The 19,666-nt window shown below is 44.2% G+C and overlaps 1 protein-coding gene across 11 annotated transcripts in view; it reads left to right on the plus strand.

Moving 5' to 3' along the window:
* The window catches only part of LOC140910243 (alcohol dehydrogenase 1-like), a 356,071-nt gene that overhangs the window by 266,032 nt on the left and 70,373 nt on the right, over positions 1-19,666 (plus strand). For 8 of the 11 annotated variants that reach the window (XR_012158490.1, XR_012158491.1, XM_073340734.1 and 5 more), the window contains exon 2: positions 3,745-3,811. Coding sequence is in view for 6 of the 11 variants with exons in the window: in XM_073340734.1 (XP_073196835.1) it covers positions 3,806-3,811 (6 nt within the window). In the remaining 5 variants the exon portion in view is untranslated. The remainder of the gene's footprint in view (positions 1-3,744; positions 3,812-19,666) is intronic. The other 3 variants (XR_012158494.1, XR_012158493.1, XR_012158492.1) reach the window with 1 other exon arrangement.

Below are 19,666 nucleotides of genomic sequence, written 5' to 3' on the forward strand. Positions count from 1 at the left end.
AATCTTCTCTGGCCTGCTTCTGGCCTGCCTTCTCTCTGCCCCAGAATGCCCCTTGCAGCAAAGGATCAGAGGGTAGCTGCCTATGCAGTATGAGCAGAGACCCCTGTACCAGTGCTAGTCACTGAGGGAGGGAGAGAGAAAGGGAAGGGGCAGTCTTACGCTAGTATGCTGATGCCAGGGGCTTATAGGGCAACTGAATCTGGCCCAAAATGGACACTTTTGTCCAATGGTTTACACAGACACCACAGTAAACAGTGGCATTCTCCAAGTGTAAAAGTAAATAGAAGGTTTAGAAGATACTTAGAAATAAGACCCTTCCATTCTGCCAGCACAACCAAACATTCAATCCATTGGGATCCTAATATGCTGCATTCGAGTTTAGTTAGACCCAATTTATTCATTTTTGTCTATGACTTGTACACTTTACATAAACACTTGATAATTTTTCAGCAAACAGTGCATTCCCCCCTTGCCAGTACCTACAACGACCCCCCAGTCCCCAAAAATACGTTCAAAATTACATGTTCTCATTTTGGAGAAGAAAATATTGTGTGCCTGATTAATGAAGATATGCACGAGCAAGCAGAATAAACCAGTAAAATGTAATTAAGCCTTTTAGCGCTCCAGAAAAAAACAGGAACACATAAAAAAGTAATGCAAACCACAGGGGTGCAGTCAGCTATGAGACCCAGTATCTCAGTGGGACTTAAAGGGACACTGTCAAGCCATTACAGCCTCATTTCATGAATAATAATTAAAAAGAAATTGATAGAAGACAAGAAGGCTTTTTTTTTTTGGAAAACTAAGAGACCCCTGTTACATTGTCTCAAGCAGGGGAAGGTCTGAAACAGATATCTGCCCAGTCTCCTTCCCCGTCTCCTCTCAGCTACAAACACCCACTAGAATCGTCTTACACCCCCTCCCATGCCAAGTTCTTGCATTATGTTTCACTGTTGCCCTGATCTCCCTAAGCTAGCTGAAAAATTAAACTGAGTAAAAAAAAAAGAAAGTCCCACACTCTCAGGTGCTCTATGTTGCTGCTTCAGATATTCAGGTTTTGGTCACTCTGCTCCAGGCACATATATGAAGCTAGAGACAGAGGGAGAGAGTTAATATATGTTCATTTTAGAACATAAATAGACTCTCCGGCACAAAGGGCAGATCAGCAACAAAAGTTCTTTGCAGAGAACATGCATTGAAAATTGCTGTTGCCCTCCAATAATTGTTAAGGTGGATTTGTCATTCCGGGTAAAGCCACTCTAAATGTCAGCATCTAGGGAGGGAGGGGAGCAAAAAGCAACAACATAACATACTGGGTAGAGATCTGTGTGGCTGTGCTGAAGGTTCAGACTGTTGTTGGCCTGGTTGGGAGTCACTACAAGAGTGTGCAGAGGAGGGGAGGGGAGAGGAGCCATGCATGAATTCATGCAGGAAACTTATGGGGCTGTTATGTTGCTGTGGTATGGTGCCATGACAAATTAATGGGTAGGGTCTTAGAGAAGACTAGGTGCATAGTAATGATCTCAGGGTATGCATGCATCATAAGGGTTAAAAATACAATGAGGCTTTATAATACAGGGGCTGTAATTATACTATAGTTACGTGGAAATTAGAATATAAATTGTAACCTAGGTAGTTGACCTTTTAGTTACAGGACAGTGTACAAGGTGCATGTATCAAAGTACAGCTTGAGAGTAATTATATTGGTGAGTATTTAAATATGAAACCAAGGGGGTAGTGGTAAGAAGTAGTTAAATTATATAGTTAAACTTCCAATTATATGAATTAGTGCTAATTATGGTATAATAGAGTATAACCCCAGTGTAAGTATCTTGTAATCACAGTCATCACAGTGCAGTACCTGTAATTACACTCTGGTTTATTATTAAGTGTAATGACAAAAGAAATAAAATTCTAGGAAATTCCTATGCCTCCAAATTCGTCCATCTGTTATTCTGTATTGGCATGATGCTCACTGACATGCGTAATATACGTCCCACCTATCTTTCTGCATCTCTCGTTGCAATATTTTTAATGCTGTTGCACCTAGTATTTTAAAATTAAGGTGAGATCGGGGTGAAAGTAAGTCTAGGGACTTACCGATACGGGGCTGGGCTGGGGCCGGCTCTGGCCCCCGGAAGTGGCGGGGCCTCGGGCAGAAGGGGCAGGGCTGGGGAAGGTCAGAGCCAGCCCTGGCCCACCCTGTACCAGCAAGTGCCTCCTTCCCCCTCCCTGGGGTAACAGCGGCAGCCAGGGCCTCTGGCAGCGGTTTAAAGGGCCCTGGGCCCTTTAAATCGTCCCCGGAGCCTGCTGGAGCCCTGGGGAAGTGGGGACGATTTAAAGGGCCCAGGGCTCGGCTGCCGCTACCGCCCCGGGCCCTTTAAATCACCGCCCCAGCCCCGCTGCTGCTACCCCAGGGCTCCAGCCCCGGGGCTCTGGCGGCAATTTAAAGGGCCGGGGGCTCCAGCCGCTGCTGGGAGCCGCAGGCCCTTTAAATTGTGCCTGGGGAAGCCGATCCACCCTGGTACGGCGCACTGGCTCTTGGCGGTACACTGTACCAGGGCGTACCAGTTTACTTTCACCTCTGGATGAGATTAATACACTTTTTTGTCATTTGGGTTAAATACCAATAAATCTCCATCTGTACCATCAAATCTAACAAGACACAGGTGTCCCCCCCGCCAGAAGAGGCAGGCATTTGAACCTTTGGGCACTTCCCATTTCTCTGTCTGAGCTGTATGTATCTGTCCACATTGAAGGAAATTCCATTCCATAACATTCTCCATACTTCCAATCCCTGGTCTCTCCCTTACTCCTCTCTCAAGCATCTAACATTTCTTTGTGGCAGAGAGGGGGAACTCCTGCCTTTTGGTTTGGGCGGGTCTGCAGAGGGACAGAGACCAGCACTGGTGTGAGTAATGTGACTTCCAGAGCATATGAAGATCGAGACCCCATCCTGGGATCAGGTCTACTCACCCCAGCTGTCTTCTCCCAACCACTTCCAATTATTTGTTGGCATCTCATTTTAAAACTGCATGAGATTATAAGTGAAACGTTTGCAGTCTCTTGTCTTTGTATGCCTAAGAAAGGGTTGGGGAAATTAGCTAAGCCAAGCAGTGTCTTTCCTCAGAGCTTTCCCATGTAGCCAGTGTGGTGTGATGTGTGCTGGGAGACAGGACAAGCAATGAGAACAAGCTGTACCTCCTGCTAGTGGTGGTGCCCTTAAAATCCCAGTTTGCTTTACAGGTGACAGATCCCTCCCCAGCTCCCAGTTAACTTCCAGCCCCAAGTTCCTTTCGGAGGTGAGCACCTCCCACCCCCAAACTTTTTCCATTGCATGTTATTGATTCCCCATCCAAACTCCATGCCTTTATATACCAATTGTCGGTGACAACTGGCACTTGATGTATTTTACAGATACCATGACAATAAATATTCACTACAGCATGCAGTTATTTTTGATATTTATTCTCACAGTGATTTGAAACATGGTGGGTTATGGCCACATAGGGTTATGTTCCTTTGTCCCAGTGGTATGCCCAAAGGTTAGTCCTGACTGGATGCTGCATGTAATTTGGGGTTCACTGGGAGAAGAAGGTTGAAAACGATTGCATTACAGTATTGTGTGCGTGCATGAAGAATTAGAACTAAGCACTTCACAGTAAAAAATAAACTGTAATTTATTTAAAAACAAATGTGAGTCAAGTAATTTCACTTAGAGAATTTCTCTGTCTCTCTTTGCAGTGGTACATAATCCAAGTTTGACTAGTTTCAGAGACGATCGAAGAGAAATGTGAGTGAATTAATGCCCGTGAGTGTCTGCAGCTCAATCTATGTAAAATTAAAATAGACATCTTAATTACATTGGATTTTTATAAGGCTTGCTATTTTCTTTCCTTAATATGTGTTGTTCCTTAATGTGTTGGCCTTACAAGACTGAATCACAATGTGCATTTCACTTCTAATGTTTCTCACACCTTTTGCTTATGCACCATTTTACTTTATCAAATATAAAAAGACAGTATTATGAAGCAGAAAATTCATAGAAAGATTGTCTTCACAGTCCACTCATTTTAACGGAATTATGTATACTATTATCACCATAATACTACTAATGCTTACAGTGCTTTTAAGCTCTAGATCTAAAAAGATCTTTGCAAGAGTGGAGAATCATAATTATTCCCATTTTATGGATGGGGAAATTGAGGCACAGTGAGTCAAAGCCCAAAACTTTCCAACTTGGGTATCAAAAGTTAAGCAACTTCATTCATATTTAGGCACTTTAAAAATGGCCTGATTTCCAGATATGCTGGGCATCCAAGGCTCCCAAGGAAATGCACCCACAATTTGCATAAGTGTTTGCAGCACTGTCCATGAGAACACTTGCCATATCATGACATTCATTAAGATGCTTGGGAAAGGGAATCTAGTGCAAATTTCTGGTTACATTCTCACAGAAAATGATTACTAATTACTTTTGCATCATCATCATTATTATTTATTTATTATTTATTTTATTATTATTGTATATTACATTTTATATTTGTCATATATTATAGCACCCAGAGGCCCCTGTCGGTATCAGGGCCTCTTTGCTAGGTGTTATACAAACACATGGGAAAAAACTTGGTCCCTGCCTTGAGCACAGCATTCTGCATACAAGTTGCACAGGGTTACTGTGGCCAGGCCAAGTAACATAACAGCATTGCTCATGTTTAGGACAGAAATGATAGGAATGCCTGCTGTGAAAAATAATTGAAAAGGAAGCTACATTTAAAAGTAATCAAATTACTTCTTAGGGTTAAATTTTTAGAGCCAATTTCTAGCCCTGCTTACTCTGCAGCACAGAGTCCTGCCAAAACTTCATGGCTTGGCCATGCTCCATGCCTGTGGAGTACTACTGGAATTTTGAGTAGAGCTGGATTCTCATAGAATCATAGAATATCAGGGTTGGAAGGGACCTCAGGAGGTCATCTAGTCCAACCCCCTGCTCAAAGCAGGACCAATCCCCAATTTTTGCCCCAGATCCCAAATGGCCCCCTCAAGGATTAAACTGACAACCCTGGGCTTAGCAGGCCAATGCTCAAACCACTGAGCTATCCCTCCCCCCCTGAGGAGGAGGAGGAGGGGGGGGGGATCACTTTTACATTGATATAACTCCATTGACTTCAGTGGAGTTCCTCCTGATTCTCACCTGTGTTAGTGAGAGGAGAAGCAGACTCAGGATGGCTCCATGGCTGCTCAGTCCTGACTCCTATACAGGGAGTGCAATCTGTAGCTCTGTTCCTAGGGTGCTTTGTTATGTCATTGGGGGAGGAAGTTGCCTTGTTCTGTACTTCCACTGCTCTATGGAGGGTGTTGGAATGGGAGGCTGACTCACAGCTGCAGGGATCCAAAACGGGGTTCACATCTGGAACTATCAGCTAAGAGAGGCACAGGGTTTATTAGGGCAAAGAGTCCCTTCTCAGGGAGCAGTAGGAGAAGAAAGACCACCTTTCCTCACCCCACCACAAACAGCTCGTAAGTGGTTTGGGTTTGGCTTTTGTTGGTGGTGTTTTAAAGATCTTACTATTGAGCCTCTCTCTGCTGTGCCAGCTCTACTGAGGTTACTGCACCAAGCCTGTAGTAAACTCTACAGACCCTGTACAGAGAAAGAGGAGGAGGCTCTGAGGGAGGAAGCAGAGAGCCCATTTGCATGACCTCCATCCCCACTCCATCTCCCAAGTGGTTTTGCAGTTCCATCCCCTAGACAGACCGTGCACCCCCTGCACTAGCCCTGAATTGATCATGACTGGTTGGAGTTGCGTAGAGCTGGATGACATGAGACAGAGGGATTTTCTGCACCATGTATCCCTGCAGAATGGTAGGCCAGCATTTGGCCCCCCAAAAGTAAGAACGTGATTGTGCTGAGTAGGCCCAACCTGTAGCAAGGGGGCAGTGCTGAGCTGCACTGCCCAGAGGGAAAGCGTCGGGAGATAGCAGAACGTTCCTGGGTGTGCTCAGCTGCACGTCCACTGCTACACCTTTTTGTGGCTGGTGCCTATGGCAGGCAGAAGCACAGCCCTGACTCCTCCCCTCCCTCGCCACCCTGTGTTGGGGGCACTGGGCACCCCAAAGGGAGTAGGGAAAAAGAGCTAGCTTCAATTCCCAGAGTGCAGGGACTTACGTGGGCTGCACAAAGAAGCTTCTTACATTGTTGCCCCTACCTCACCATGCACTTGTGCAAAGAATCCCTGTGACAGCTGTTTACTTTAAAAAGTGAGCTGATTTTATGTATCAAGCTTTTGCAATGAGGTATTTTTAAACACAGTGTCAGTGCAGATTCCTTATGGTGTCACTAGGAGCTGTTCTTAAAAAACAAGTTAAAAATGTTGACATTGACGTTAAAAACAAAGCGGAAATGTTCACATAAATTAAGAGTTTGAGTTTCAGCAAAACAAAGAAAAAGACTCGTAAGAGGTACAGCTAGGCACCTTATAATCAGATATGAGAAATGTTCCAACCTTAACGCCTGGGGTACCGAGGTGCTGCATTCTGGCATACCTACCTATCGAACTTCCTATGCTGAGACCATTACCGGGATAGATGAGTGCTTTTGTGTCATGTATCCTATGCTGGCAGTATCTAGGCACAGCAGAGTGAGTTAACAATGGAGTGACACTTCCAAGCGGGTCCCTGGCTGCTACTTTAAAATTGTTTCATGTGAATAATATCTTCAGAGTGGCCATTTCTGTTTCAGACAACAGAGCCACACACCCCCACAGCTGACAGCTACATCTCTCCCACTATAGAATACATTAAAATGTTGACATTCACTGTGCAGAGTTGTTAAAGTTATCATGGTATTTCCCATCAAAGTATAGAGAATGCCACAAATAAAGTGATAAAGGTAAATACCACAAAGTGGTAAATGTCAAGATTTTAATGGCACCCACTGTAGAAGCTGTTTTAAACAGCTATTTTCCAATGAAAAATTTCACTGTTTACTCTTCTGGTTCTTGAAAGTTGATAGGCAGTGTTTACTGAAATTAATTGTACAAAGCCACCAGCTGAGAGGTATCACATAGAGCAGCCCTTATATACCCCCCTCTTCCCCGACAAACAAATCTTTACATTTATCCTGATCACAAAAGAACAGGCTATCATGGCTGATATATATTCATAGATTCTAAGGCCAGAAGGCACCTGTGATCATCTTGTCTGACCTCCTCCATAAGACAGGCTATAGAGTTTCCCCCAAATAACTCCAGGTATGCAGGAGCTCAGCTAATGGAAATAGGTGTGCTAGCTCCTTTGGGGCCTGATCCAATGGTCATTGAAGTCAAGAGGATGTTATCAATTAAATCCAAAGGAGCTTTGGATCGGGTCCATATACTGTCCCTTGATTAATGGTACTTTTGACCCTTGTTTCCTTAGAGGTGGAGCTATAATACTCAGTTTAAAGACTGTTCTAGAATGGAGGGAAAACTACGACAAATGGAATAGTTAATTACTGATAAATAATTTTCCCTTTTTGGATCCTGCCTTATGGCTAAATTGAAGTGCATAGGGGCACAGGAATATAGGATTTTCCACACTGGATTAGTTCAGTCCAGTATCTTAACTCTGACTGTGGCCAGGTGATTTCGAACGTGGTGCAAGAGACTTTGCAGTGGATAAATATGGAATAATCTGCTCACAGAGCAAGCTTCTTCTTGGCCCTATGTCAGTTAGAGGGTGGCTCATGCCCTGAAGCATGTAGGGTTTTTTTTTTTCAATATTCTTTACCCTTTGTAATGTAAATGTGGATAGTCTCATAATCCATAGACATATAAAGTATCTTATGCTCAATCCTGACCAGTTCTCTAAGAGGGTAACACAACTACAGGGCTCAGGCCTGCTCTCAGTGAAGTCAATGACAAAACTCTCATTGTCTTTAGCTGTGAAGGATTGGGGCCATAATGTAAGCACTGCAGCGTCTGAAGTTGCCTACCAACACTGTCTCTCGCTGACCGCTAATTAAGCACAACCTTATCAGAGGACACCCATTCGCAAAGGAAGGGAACGTCCCATCATTTAAAGGGACAGTGGTCATTAAATGTAAATGAGAAGATAACAGGAAGGCTGTGTTCTATTAGCATGCATCATATCCCATGGTGATCTTTTTTTAATTATAAAACATTAAACTGATTGCATGCTGCTTTCCTGTGTACTAATCACAAAGGCTACCCTTGGATAGTGAAGTGTAATTACAGGGAACCATATGTATCTGTTCATTCAATGTCAATGATTTCACCGTAGTTAGACATTGAAAATACAGTGCTTTACAAAGGTAATATTTAACATTGATTTAATTGATCCAACTGTCCTCAGTTGTTTTAATTATGGAGCAGTGTTTGATTACTTAGACTTGTTTCTGCTAGTGCAGGCTCTAAAAAGGTAGAAATGTGAAGCATTCTGTACAATCATCCATTCAGTGTTCTATGCCCTGTAACCATTCCTTCATGGAGTTGAAGTTCTATAGGATAATTCTCAATACTCATTTTCTTGAACTTCTCTGCATCTGAATCTTCAAAACTGGACAAATTGTGGGGAATTAATTCTGAATTAACCATCTCAAACCTGTTTTTTTTAACACTCTGCCAGAAGATTAATGAAAAATTCATGAACTACTAATAATGATTATCAGCATATTTTTAACACTGGATGACTCTGATACCTGCCCTCAGTGCTACTATAAAGATCCTACTGTAGTTGCTGGATGCTTTCTCCCTCCTGCTTACTCCTACACCCATGTGACAGAGTGTACAAACCCCACCCGGGGGAACAGAGGGTTAAAGATCAGCTCTGGGCCCAGGAGGTTCTCTCTGCCCAGCCACATCTGCTGGGTGTGCTCGCAGCGGAGGTGGAACTGAAAAGGATCAGCAGAGCTCAGTCACAGCAGTCAGTTCAAGGGAGCAGAACTGCACTGGTTTCTTCTTCAGGACTACAGCAGGAGCCCAATGCTGCTAGGACCAGACCTCAATGAGAGCTGCAGGCTGCCCCTGGAGAGACAGCAGAGTGCCTACTTGTGAGTGAGGGAGAGGAGCCTCTGGACCCCTTTCAGTTCAAGTCAGTTGTCGGCTCCCCACTCCATTGGGCCTCTGGAAAGGTAGGAGGTGAACTAGGAAGTCACCAAGAGTGCTGGCTTGGTGAGACCCTTGCCAAGGCTGCACACCTGAACAGCCATCCCCAGGGCCCTAGGTTGGAATCCAGTGGAGCAGAAGGTCCCGGGTTCCCCTACTGCCAACCCACAGACTTGAGCCACTAAGCACTTCTGCCAACTCACAGACTTGAACCACAACAGGGGATAGTCAGCTACTCCTCTGACCGCTACGGGACCACCCACATCACAGCCCTCCAGGTCCAGTACATGAGGATTTGTGCTACTCCCTCCCTTTCAGACTTCCTTTTGGCTCTCTCAGCTTCTGGCTCCCACTCATAAGGAAGAGCATTCCAGACCCTAAGGCTCCCACCTGCGAGTGTGGCTCTTGCACATGGCTTCTGGTGGGTGTGGCAGGGAGGGAGAGTCTTCCCTCTGCCTCTGAACTATAAAAAATGTAAACACAGGGAATCAAATTTAAAAACTACCTTCTTCAGGAACTGAACCCACATGCCAAGACTTTCTATACACAAGCACACTGGAGTTGAAATGGAGATGCAAGTCCATTCATATGCATGCAACTTTGTACACACAATCATTTGTGCATTCTGTAGCACACTGCCACTTATGCATAGTAATGATAGAACCTACAAATGGAAACCCCATTTATGCTTGATTTGAGCTTGAAAATTAGGATTTGTACTTATTAATTCTGTCATCTGGGCACATGTGACAGTACACAAACTGTGTGACAATGACGGCACTCACAAACGTGCATGCATTCAGAAGGACACCACACCTTCAAGATGTGTCCTGTTATGTCTCAGGAGAGGTAACAATGACCTCTTCGTACTTGATTGGAGGTGCAGCAGTATTTTATGAGTTAAGCCTTCTATCTTACTCTGCACTATTGCAGCTTGACAGAACCATATACAGGCATGTTAACACCAACCATAACTTTCCAATAGAATAAAATGAGCCAATGAAACTGAGCATTTTCTGATTTCCATCTCGGTGTAATAATCCTTCATCTTGGTCTTTTTATTATGGAAAGAACCTTTGCATGAAAAAATGAATTTGTACAATGCCCAAAGCAAACTAATACAGATGAAAGAAGTGACTGTGCATTCCTCGAAATAGCTGAATTACTGGACAACATAGGTTCAGTTTCATTTAATCTCTTTATCCTTCCAAGAGTTCATTGTAATGTACTCCATCAGCAATATTGACGGTTACGGGCTGTTCAGCGTGAAAGAGCTCATAGGGAATAGGGTGGCTGAGTTGAAGGACAAGATGGTCTGGTTTACAGATAGGTGCAACTGTGTGTAGGTAGTTTACTATTGAAGGTGATTCCCCCTTCAAGCAGAACTGCGTGAACTTTAAAATTCCTGCTTCAGTGTTGTCTCTGCAGGACTTTGACAGCAAAGAATGTCAATAAATCCTCAGCTGACAATGGAGTGAATATCATGTTTTTCTTGATCATCATCATCATTTATAATTCTCTTACTGATTCTGAAAACAAGGGTATATGGGCCAGATTGTGTCTGGTTCTTGAACAGACATGTGGGTGAGGAGACGCACAAGAATCCACTTACCTTCTTATGTGGCTTGCAGAAGAGTCAATCACGAGGATAACCCTTGCTCCCTCCAGGGTTCCAATCACCCAGAAATCACCATGGTCCTGCCTTATCCTGAGCTGTGATCTATAGAATAGGGGCCTTGCACTGCGGGACCAATAAATGTGGCATTCTTACAGAATATGAGCCCTGCATGCACAATGAACAGCCCCAGAAGAGACTATGCCCAGGGATGTTGCAGAATTGTACCATCCCCTACATGAGGCGCTGTGCAAATGGCACAATCTAGCCCTATATCTGGAAACCCAGGGGTAGATTCTGATTTTAGTCTGGGGTAAATGAAAAGTAACAGCACTGAGGTCAGTGGGCCAAATTCTGCCCTGACTTGCGCATTACGTAAACCCACTGAATTTTGTTGGGCTTGCCCCATGTGTAAGCCTGGACAGAATTTGGCCAGTATGAGTGAGATCAAGATCAGGCCCTTAGTATTTATGGAAGGAAATGTATTTGTTATTGTTTGAGCTTTTTTCAACTTAAGTCAGGGATAAATCTGTCCATTAACAACTTCACTCAATTGCCTGAAGTGGCAACCGTGCTGCCATAAACCTCAATTCATGTCTGCAACTGGCTGCCAGCCAGTTCTGACGTCATTATGTTAATGGTCATGAAATATCAAGAATCACTTGCACCTTGAAAAATGTTTGGGGGAAAAAAAAGAATGACTAAACCAGGCTTTGGGATTATGGATGTATAGGTGACTCAATTTAAAATCCAGAATTTATAACTGAAATGAAGGTTAATTATGCAGCATATCCTGTGCATATACAGAATACTACATCATCTCTATTAGGAATTTAGGTACATGTTTGTTATAAGCAGGGAATATGTGATCATTTATGTCTGTAAAGAACTGTATACATTTATCGTGCTATATACCTGATTTTTATTCATTCATAATAAATAATGATAATACAAAATAGCACGGTAGGTACTGAAGAGATGTGAGATAGGTTTAAATATCTATTAAGGAAAGAGACCATGCTTAAATACAATGGTTTAGAGGTCACAAAAGATCTCAGATAGTTTGTTATTCATTTCATCCGAGTGCAACTATTATCAGATTTCCTGGGTAAAGCTACCATTTGCTGAAATTTCTCAATCCCTGGTGCTTACCATTACTCATTTGAATATACATAATTTAATGCAGGTTTTCTGTTATTTGTGTCTAAACATTCTTGTGGAATTAGGCTAAAAGGGTCTTTGAACATTAAAAAGTGCCCTGGATCATGTATTTAATTGCTTCTCGGTTATTTTCTGTTTTGAAAATATTATAAATGCAAGGAAGAGCAACACTTGGTGTGAGAGATCAGAAAGAGTGCAAAAAGTATTGCAGAGTGGCAGAACAATAACAACACTCTTAAGCTGCTAATAATCTCAGAACTGCTAGCAATGCTTTCCGCATTCCATGTTCCAAAAAAAACCTCAATACACTATTAATGATAGTTTCTATCCTCAGGATCTACAGTGGTGTCATCATTATAAGGGTGTCAGAAGCTGAATTCTCCACATGCTTCGAAAAGCTGTTTGGGACTCAATTTTGGAAATGCAGGGCTTAACTGAGTACTCTTAGCCCTGGCGCCCATGCGGGTGAGGCAAAGGTGCACTGCCCCAACCCAGACTCCAGGAGGCCTAATGTGAGGGAGTGCACCTGTTGCTATGTGCCTTAAGGGAGTGCTGTCAGCTCTCCTTTCCACAGCCTACCTATCTGGGGAGGAGTGAGAGCAGGGCCTGTGACCTTGCTTCTTCCCTGCCTCTCCTCACTCATTTTTTGGGAGGGATGCTTGGCTACTAGCCCTAGCAGTGGCAGTCAGATCCAGTGCTTGTGCTCAGGTGAGGGCAAGGTCTGCAGAGGAGTGTAAGGAAGAGAAGCTTCTTGTATGGTCAGAGCCTGGTCCTGAAATGCTACAAAAAAAGTTGGTAAGTTACTTTTAATGAGAAAGTCAGCGCTGAGAACTGGGTATGATAGCAATTTCCATAAAGAGAAGGAAAAGCAGTTTACTCGCAGTCTATCTTACATTTTACATAGTAATGACTCTCCAAACTAGGACAGATTATTATCCACATTTTGCAAATGTGGAAATTGAAGCACAGACTTGCCCAAGGTCACACAGTGAGTGAGTGTCAAAGAAGAGAATAGAATCTAAATTTCTTGACTCATAGGTCATGTTTCATTCACAAAGCATCCTATACATTCGCCCACTAGGATGATAGCAAATCATGGTTGTAAAACGGCTACAGTATATCACAGGCAAAAAAAAATCAAACCTTTGGGGCTTGATTCACCACTGCCTTAATGCCACTTTCCCTCCAGTGGAGTTATACCAATTCAACACTGGAGGGAATCAGTATTTAATTAGAGGTTTCAGAGTAGCAGCTGTGTTCGTCTGTATCCGCAAAAAGAACGGGAGTACTTGTGGCACCTGAGAGACTAACAAATTTATTAGAGCATAAGTTTTCATGGGCTACAGCCCACTTCATCGGATGCATAGAATGGAACATATAGTAAGAAGATATATATATATATATATATACACATACAGAGAAGGTGGAAGTTGCCATACAAACTGTAAGAGGCTAATTAATTAAGATGAGCTGTTCTCAGCAGGAGAAAAAAACTTTTGTAGTGATAATCCAGATGGCCCATTTAGACAGTTGACAAGAAGGTGTGAGGAAACTTAACATGGAGAAATAGATTCAATATGTGTAATGACCCAGCCACTCCCAGTCTCTGTTCAAACCCAAGTTAATGGTATCTAGTTTGTATATTAATTCAAGCTCAACAGTTTCTCATTGGAGTTTGTTTTTGAAGCTTTTCTGTTGCAGAATTGCCACCCTTAAGTCTTTTACTGAGTGGCCAGAGAGCTTGAAGTGTTCTCCTACCGGTTTTTGAATGTTGTTATTCCTGATGTCAGATTTATGTCCATTTATTCTTTTGTGTAGAGACTGTCCGGTTTGGCCAATGTACATGGCAGAGGGGCATTGCTGGCACATGATGGCATAGATCACATTGGTAGATGTGTAGGTGAATGAGCCCCTGATGGCGTGTTTAATGTGATAAGGTCCTATGATGATGTCACTTGAATAAATATGTGGATAGAATTGGCATTGGACTTTGTTGCAAGGATAGGTTCCTGGATTAGTGTTTTTGTTGTGTGGTTGCTGGAGAGTATTTGCTTCAGGTTGGGGGGCTGTCTGTAAGCGAGGACTGGTCCCCAACTTTTGCCTTCTGTAAATCAGTTAGTAAGCGAGAAATCCCACCCAACTCTCCAATCCTCCACTGCTTGTTTTTCCAAGTGTTTCATTCTGTGAACCATCATGAAGGTTCTGCAGACTTCTCATGATCCGCAGAGCAGTTTGAGAATCACTATGTTAAAGAGCCCTTTCTCTAGTATTTTGCAAGCTATTCACTACTAATAAAATCAGGTGAAGTGTGTGAGGAATCAGGACAGTAATCAGAATCATATGATTTTAATATCTGATATTTCATGACCCACCAGCACCAGAAATACTTTGGCTGACCAGCAGAGACACATTCAGGACCAGTTAACTTTCCAAGTGCTGGTCCAAGAGCACTGATTGGAATGAAAAATACCACTCCTTTTCTTTCCCCTTCCGTGTTGCAGGCTTGTTTACTTTAACTTGCAAGTTCTTACTGGAGAAGGTGTTGGAGTAGATCAGAAACAACTTTGGAAATAATTACGGGATCATTTGGAAATCAGTGCAGGATGACGTTTATTGACATTAGAACCTCTCCTTCGTTCCGAAACATTAACAAGAGGTACATGCAGCATTTTTCAAAGGACAAGAAGAGTTCACACTTTGCTGGTATCACATTTCTGAGGCGCTACCTCTTACATCTACCTCTTACAGCTTAGTCTAGCCCTTGTAGAGAGGACAGGCACCCATCCAGGGCCCTGGCTCCAGAAGACACATAAAGACATCAGCATCTGGGGTTTTATTAAAAATATATGTTTCTAGGCCTCATAGTTGCCAAGGAAAACTTGAAAACGTGCCCCAAGATCACCAATGCACTGATGCCTCCATAGAACCAGAAACAACCTTTTAAAAAGGTGTGGACTGCCCTGTTCATCTCAGTGTCCCGTTAACTTTGTAACCTGCTGCCACCAGCTCTTCATGATTCTTCTGGGGTGGTGTCAGCAGGGTCCTCAACACATTACCTTCTGTTCAACTGAATAGGGAGCCCTCTTTTCTCCAGGACAGACCCCTAATGCAGTGAGCACTGATCCAGAGGAGGGAGTCCCAGCCTGCCTAAGAATGAGGGCGGGAGGCCTCCCATCAGCCCAGCAAATGATTCTTTTGTGGGTGGCCCCTGTCATAGCATTCCCAAGCAGAGGTGGGGTCCTGGCACATGGGTGAAGCCAGAACCACCCACAGTTATGCCTACAGCCCCAGATTTCCTTACTCCTGCCTGGTTTTCTACAAGTGACTCCATACTGCCCTTTCATGTGCATGCACAAATTGTATATTTTAAAATAAGCTATAGCACCTGAGTATTGTGGGCCACGATTGAAGCTCAGAACTTCAGGATTCTTCATCACACTTCCTTCAAGGAACATCTCATTCTTGTGGATTTATCTCTGAGTAAACTTCCCCCGGAAAACCTTTTCAGTGATGTTTGTAACCCCCATTCCTTTCACATTATTCTCATTTCGGAAGCAGTACTGACCTTCAGTACTAGCAAAGTGAGTGACCGCTTCAGACACCTCTCATTTGAAGGGCCACATTCTGTGAAAACTTGGTCACTCACAGCCAAGTCTGATCCCCTTTTCTGGTTGTAGGACCCAAGGAAGAGGGAACAATTTGTTACTTACTCCACAGTGAGGCTAGCAGGGCAAACTATTCTTAGTTTGATGTCCTCTCTCAGCTGCTTGGGGTTACACTACTGGATTTGTGCTTGGAAGGCTTTCCCCCAAAGAACCTATCCTCATCTCTGTGGATATGCAATGGGGTGTTCACCCCACACCACCCCTGAAAGGGCCAAGGTGGCTCAGAAGGGGCCAATTAATCATATAGGCTGCACCTATATGCACCAGAGGCAGGCTGAGCTTGTGTACAGCCAGCAAAGGAGAGAGCAGGAGAGGGCTGCAGGGAGAGTCTGAAGTCACCCTCTGTGTACAGAGAGGTGGGTAGGTGGAAACCCAGATGGGGGTGGGCAAAAAGCCCTGGATTCTACCTGTGCAGGAAGGGATCACCCAGATGAGTTGGAGGGGGAAAAGTCTGTGGAAGGCAGAGTAGGAAGAAGCCCAGGGAAAGAGCAATGAGAGTTGTGATTGTGTAAACTTTGGCTGCTGATGATAGAGTCCCTGGTCTGGAACCTGGAGTCACAGAAGGTTTTGTGTTCCATTATCAGCGACTGGGAAAGCGGCCTGGACTTGGACTTGGCACAGATGATTGCCTGTGATGGCGTCTGGACAGTTTGACTGGAAGCGCTTTGTTGCCCTGGAAGTGAGTGAATCTCGTCAAAAGATAATTTAGCTTATTCCAATGACTTTATTGGGCCAAACCCAGAGGCCTTTGGTCAGATTATCTTCCTCTATCCTCTTTGTAAACAGGCAAATGCTCATTGATTTAGATGATAGCTTGTCTTAGTAAGAAAGTGAGCATTTGGTATGCTGGCCTCCTTGGGAGGGTTGGCTGAGTAAAGACTGAGTAAAAAATGAAGCAAGAGCCACCGTATCTGTTCTTGGTAAATGGGAGTCTCTGGAATCAGCAATAATATAAAATTATTTGTGTGTGTGTGTGTATATATATATATACGTACCATTCCCTTATCATACCAAGAAATCTTAATGTACATTACAAAGATGTTCAGAGCATTAATATTCTGCCGTTCTAAGCTATCTTGTTTCAGAGAATTCTATTAAAAATAGCATCCTCAAAGTACTTCATCTTAAAAACCACAAACATTACAAAGGAAAGTATTCTACAAGAGCAATGTGCTATGCGTCCTGCAGAAAATGGAAATGAAATATTAGGTACTGGAAATTGCAATTATGAAAGACTCATCCTGGTGGTTTAATGACTGGGTGGAAGAACATCACTGTCCCACATTCTGGTCATCACACAGCCTGAGGCCCAGGGTGTGAGGCTTGAGATCTCTCTGGTGGGATTCGGACACCTGGCAGAGCTGCTTCTAATATTGCAGTAGTTTCTGCATTGCCCGCACTTCTGTTCTGCAAGAGGCAGTGGTGGATGGAGCACAGATTCAGTGTACTTGGCCTCTCCTTGTCCTTACCCTCTCTTCACTGTATGTAAGGGAGCAGTATGACTGCTCAGAGCTCCGGTACGAAACTGCAGAAAAACCTGAGTGTCTCTGGATTAAGTTTAGAAGTGTGAGCAACAAGAGTGATGTAGTGGTGGGAGTCTGCTATAGACCACCGGACCAGGGGGATGAGATGGATGAGGCTTTCTTCCGGCAGCTCGCAGAAGCTACTAGATTGCACGCCCTGGTTCTCATGGGTGACTTTAATTTTCCTGGTTTCAGAGTAACAGCCGTGTTAGTCTGTATTCGAGAGTGGTCACTTTTGATGAGCTATTACCAGCAGGATAATGAGTTTGTGTGTGTGGTTTTTGGAGGGGGGTGAGGGGGTGAGAGAACCTGGATTTGTGCAGGAAATGGCCCACCTTGATTATCATGCACATTGTGAAGACAGTTGTCACTTTGGATGGGCTATTACCAGCAGGAGAGTGAGTTTGTGTGTGGGGGGAGGTGGAGGGTGAGAAAACCTGGATTTGTGCTGGAAATGGACCAACTTGATGATCACTTTAGATAAGCTATTACCAGCAGGACAGTGGGGTGGGAGGAGGTATTGTTTCATGATCTCTGTGTGTATATAATGTCTGCTGCAGTTTCCACGGTATGCATCCGATGAAGTGAGCTGTAGCTCACGAAAGCTCATGCTCAAATAAATTGGTTAGTCTCTAAGGTGTCACAAGTACTCCTTTTTTTTAATTTTCCTGATATCTGCTGGGAGAGCAATACAGCAGTGCATAGACAATCCAGGAAGTTTTTGGAAAGCGTAGGGGACAATTTCCTGGTGCAAGTGCTAGAGGAGCCAACTAGTGGGGGAGCTTTTCTTGACCTGCTGCTCACAAACCAGGAAGAATTAGTAGGGGAAGCAAAAGTGGATGGGAATCTGGGAGGCAGTGACCATGAGTTGGTTGAGTTCAGGATCCTGACACAGGGAAGAAAGGTAAGCAGCAGGATACGGACCCTGGACTTCAGGAAAGCAGACTTCGACTCCCTCAGGGAACGGCTGGGTAGGATCCCCTGGGGGACTAACATGAAGGGGAAAGGAGTCCAGGAGAGCTGGCTGTATTTCAAGGAATCCCTGTTGAGGTTACAGGGACAAACCATCCCGATGTGTCGAAAGAATAGTAAATATGGCAGGCAACCGGCTTGGCTTAACGGTGAAATCCTAGCGGATCTTAAACATAAAAAAGAAGCTTACAAGAAGTGGAAGGTTGGACATATGACCAGGGAAGAGTATAAAAATATTGCTCGGGCATGTAGGAATGAAATCAGGAGGGCCAAATCGCACCTGGAGCTGCAGCTAGCGAGAGATGTTAAGAGTAACAAGAAGGGTTTCTTCAGGTATGTTGGCAACAAGAAGAAAGCCAAGGAAAGTGTGGGCCCCTTACTGAATGAGGGAGGCAACCTAGTGACAGAGGATGTGGAAAAAGCTAATGTACCCAATGCTTTTTTTGCCTCTGTCTTCACGAACAAGGTCAGCTCCCAGACTGCTGCGCTGGGCATCACAACATGGGGAATAGATGGCCAGCCCTCTGTGGAGAAAGAGGTGGTTAGGGACTATTTAGAAAAGCTGGACGTGCACAAGTCCATGTGGCTGGACGAGTTGCATCCGAGAGTGCTAAAGGAATTGGCGTCTGTGATTGCAGAGCCATTGGCCATTATCTTTGAAAACTCGTGGCGAACGGGGGAAGTCCCGGATGACTGGAAAAAGGCTAATGTGGGGCCAATCTTTAAAAAAGGGAAGAAGGAGGATCCTGGGAACTACATGCCAGTCAGCCTCACCTCAGTCCCTGGAAAAATCATGGAGCAGGTCCTCAAAGAATCAATCCTGAAGCACTTACATGAAAGGAAAGTGATCAGGAACAGTCAGCATGGATTCACCAAGGGAAGGTCATGCCTGACTAATTTAATCACCTTCTATGATGAGATAACTGGTTCTGTGGATGAAGGAAAAGCAGTAGATGTATTGTTTCTTGACTTTAGCAAAGCTTTTGACACGGTCTCCCACAATATTCTTGTCAGCAAGTTAAAGAAGTATGGGCTGGATGAATGCACTATAAGGTGGGTAGAAAGTTGGCTAGATTGTCGGGCTCAACGGGTAGTGATCAATGGCTCCATGTCTAGTTGGCAGCCGGTGTCAAGTGGAGTGCCCCAGGGGTCGGTCCTGGGGCCGGTTTTGTTCAATATCTTCATAAATGATCTGGAGGATGGTGTGGATTGCACTCTCAGCAAATTTGCGGATGATACTAAACTGGGAGGAACGGTAGATACGCTGGAGGGCAGGGATAGGATACAGAGGGACCTAGACAAATTGGAGGATTGGGCCAAAAGAAATCTGATGAGGTTCAATAAGGATAAGTGCAGGGTCCTGCGCTTAGGACGGAAGAACCCAATGCACAGCTACAGACTAGGGACCAAATGGCTAGGCAGCAGTTCTGCGGAAAAGAACCTAGGGGTGACAGTGGACGAGAAGCTGGATATGAGTCAGCAGTGTGCCCTTGTTGCCAAGAAGGCCAATGGCATTTTGGGATGTATAAGTAGGGGCATAGCGAGCAGATCGAGGGACGGGATCGTCCCCCTCTATTCGACATTGGTGAGGCCTCATCTGGAGTACTGTGTCCAGTTTTGGGCCCC

This window comes from Lepidochelys kempii, chromosome 4, assembly GCF_965140265.1.
Source record: "Lepidochelys kempii isolate rLepKem1 chromosome 4, rLepKem1.hap2, whole genome shotgun sequence".
NCBI lineage: Eukaryota > Metazoa > Chordata > Testudines > Cheloniidae > Lepidochelys > Lepidochelys kempii.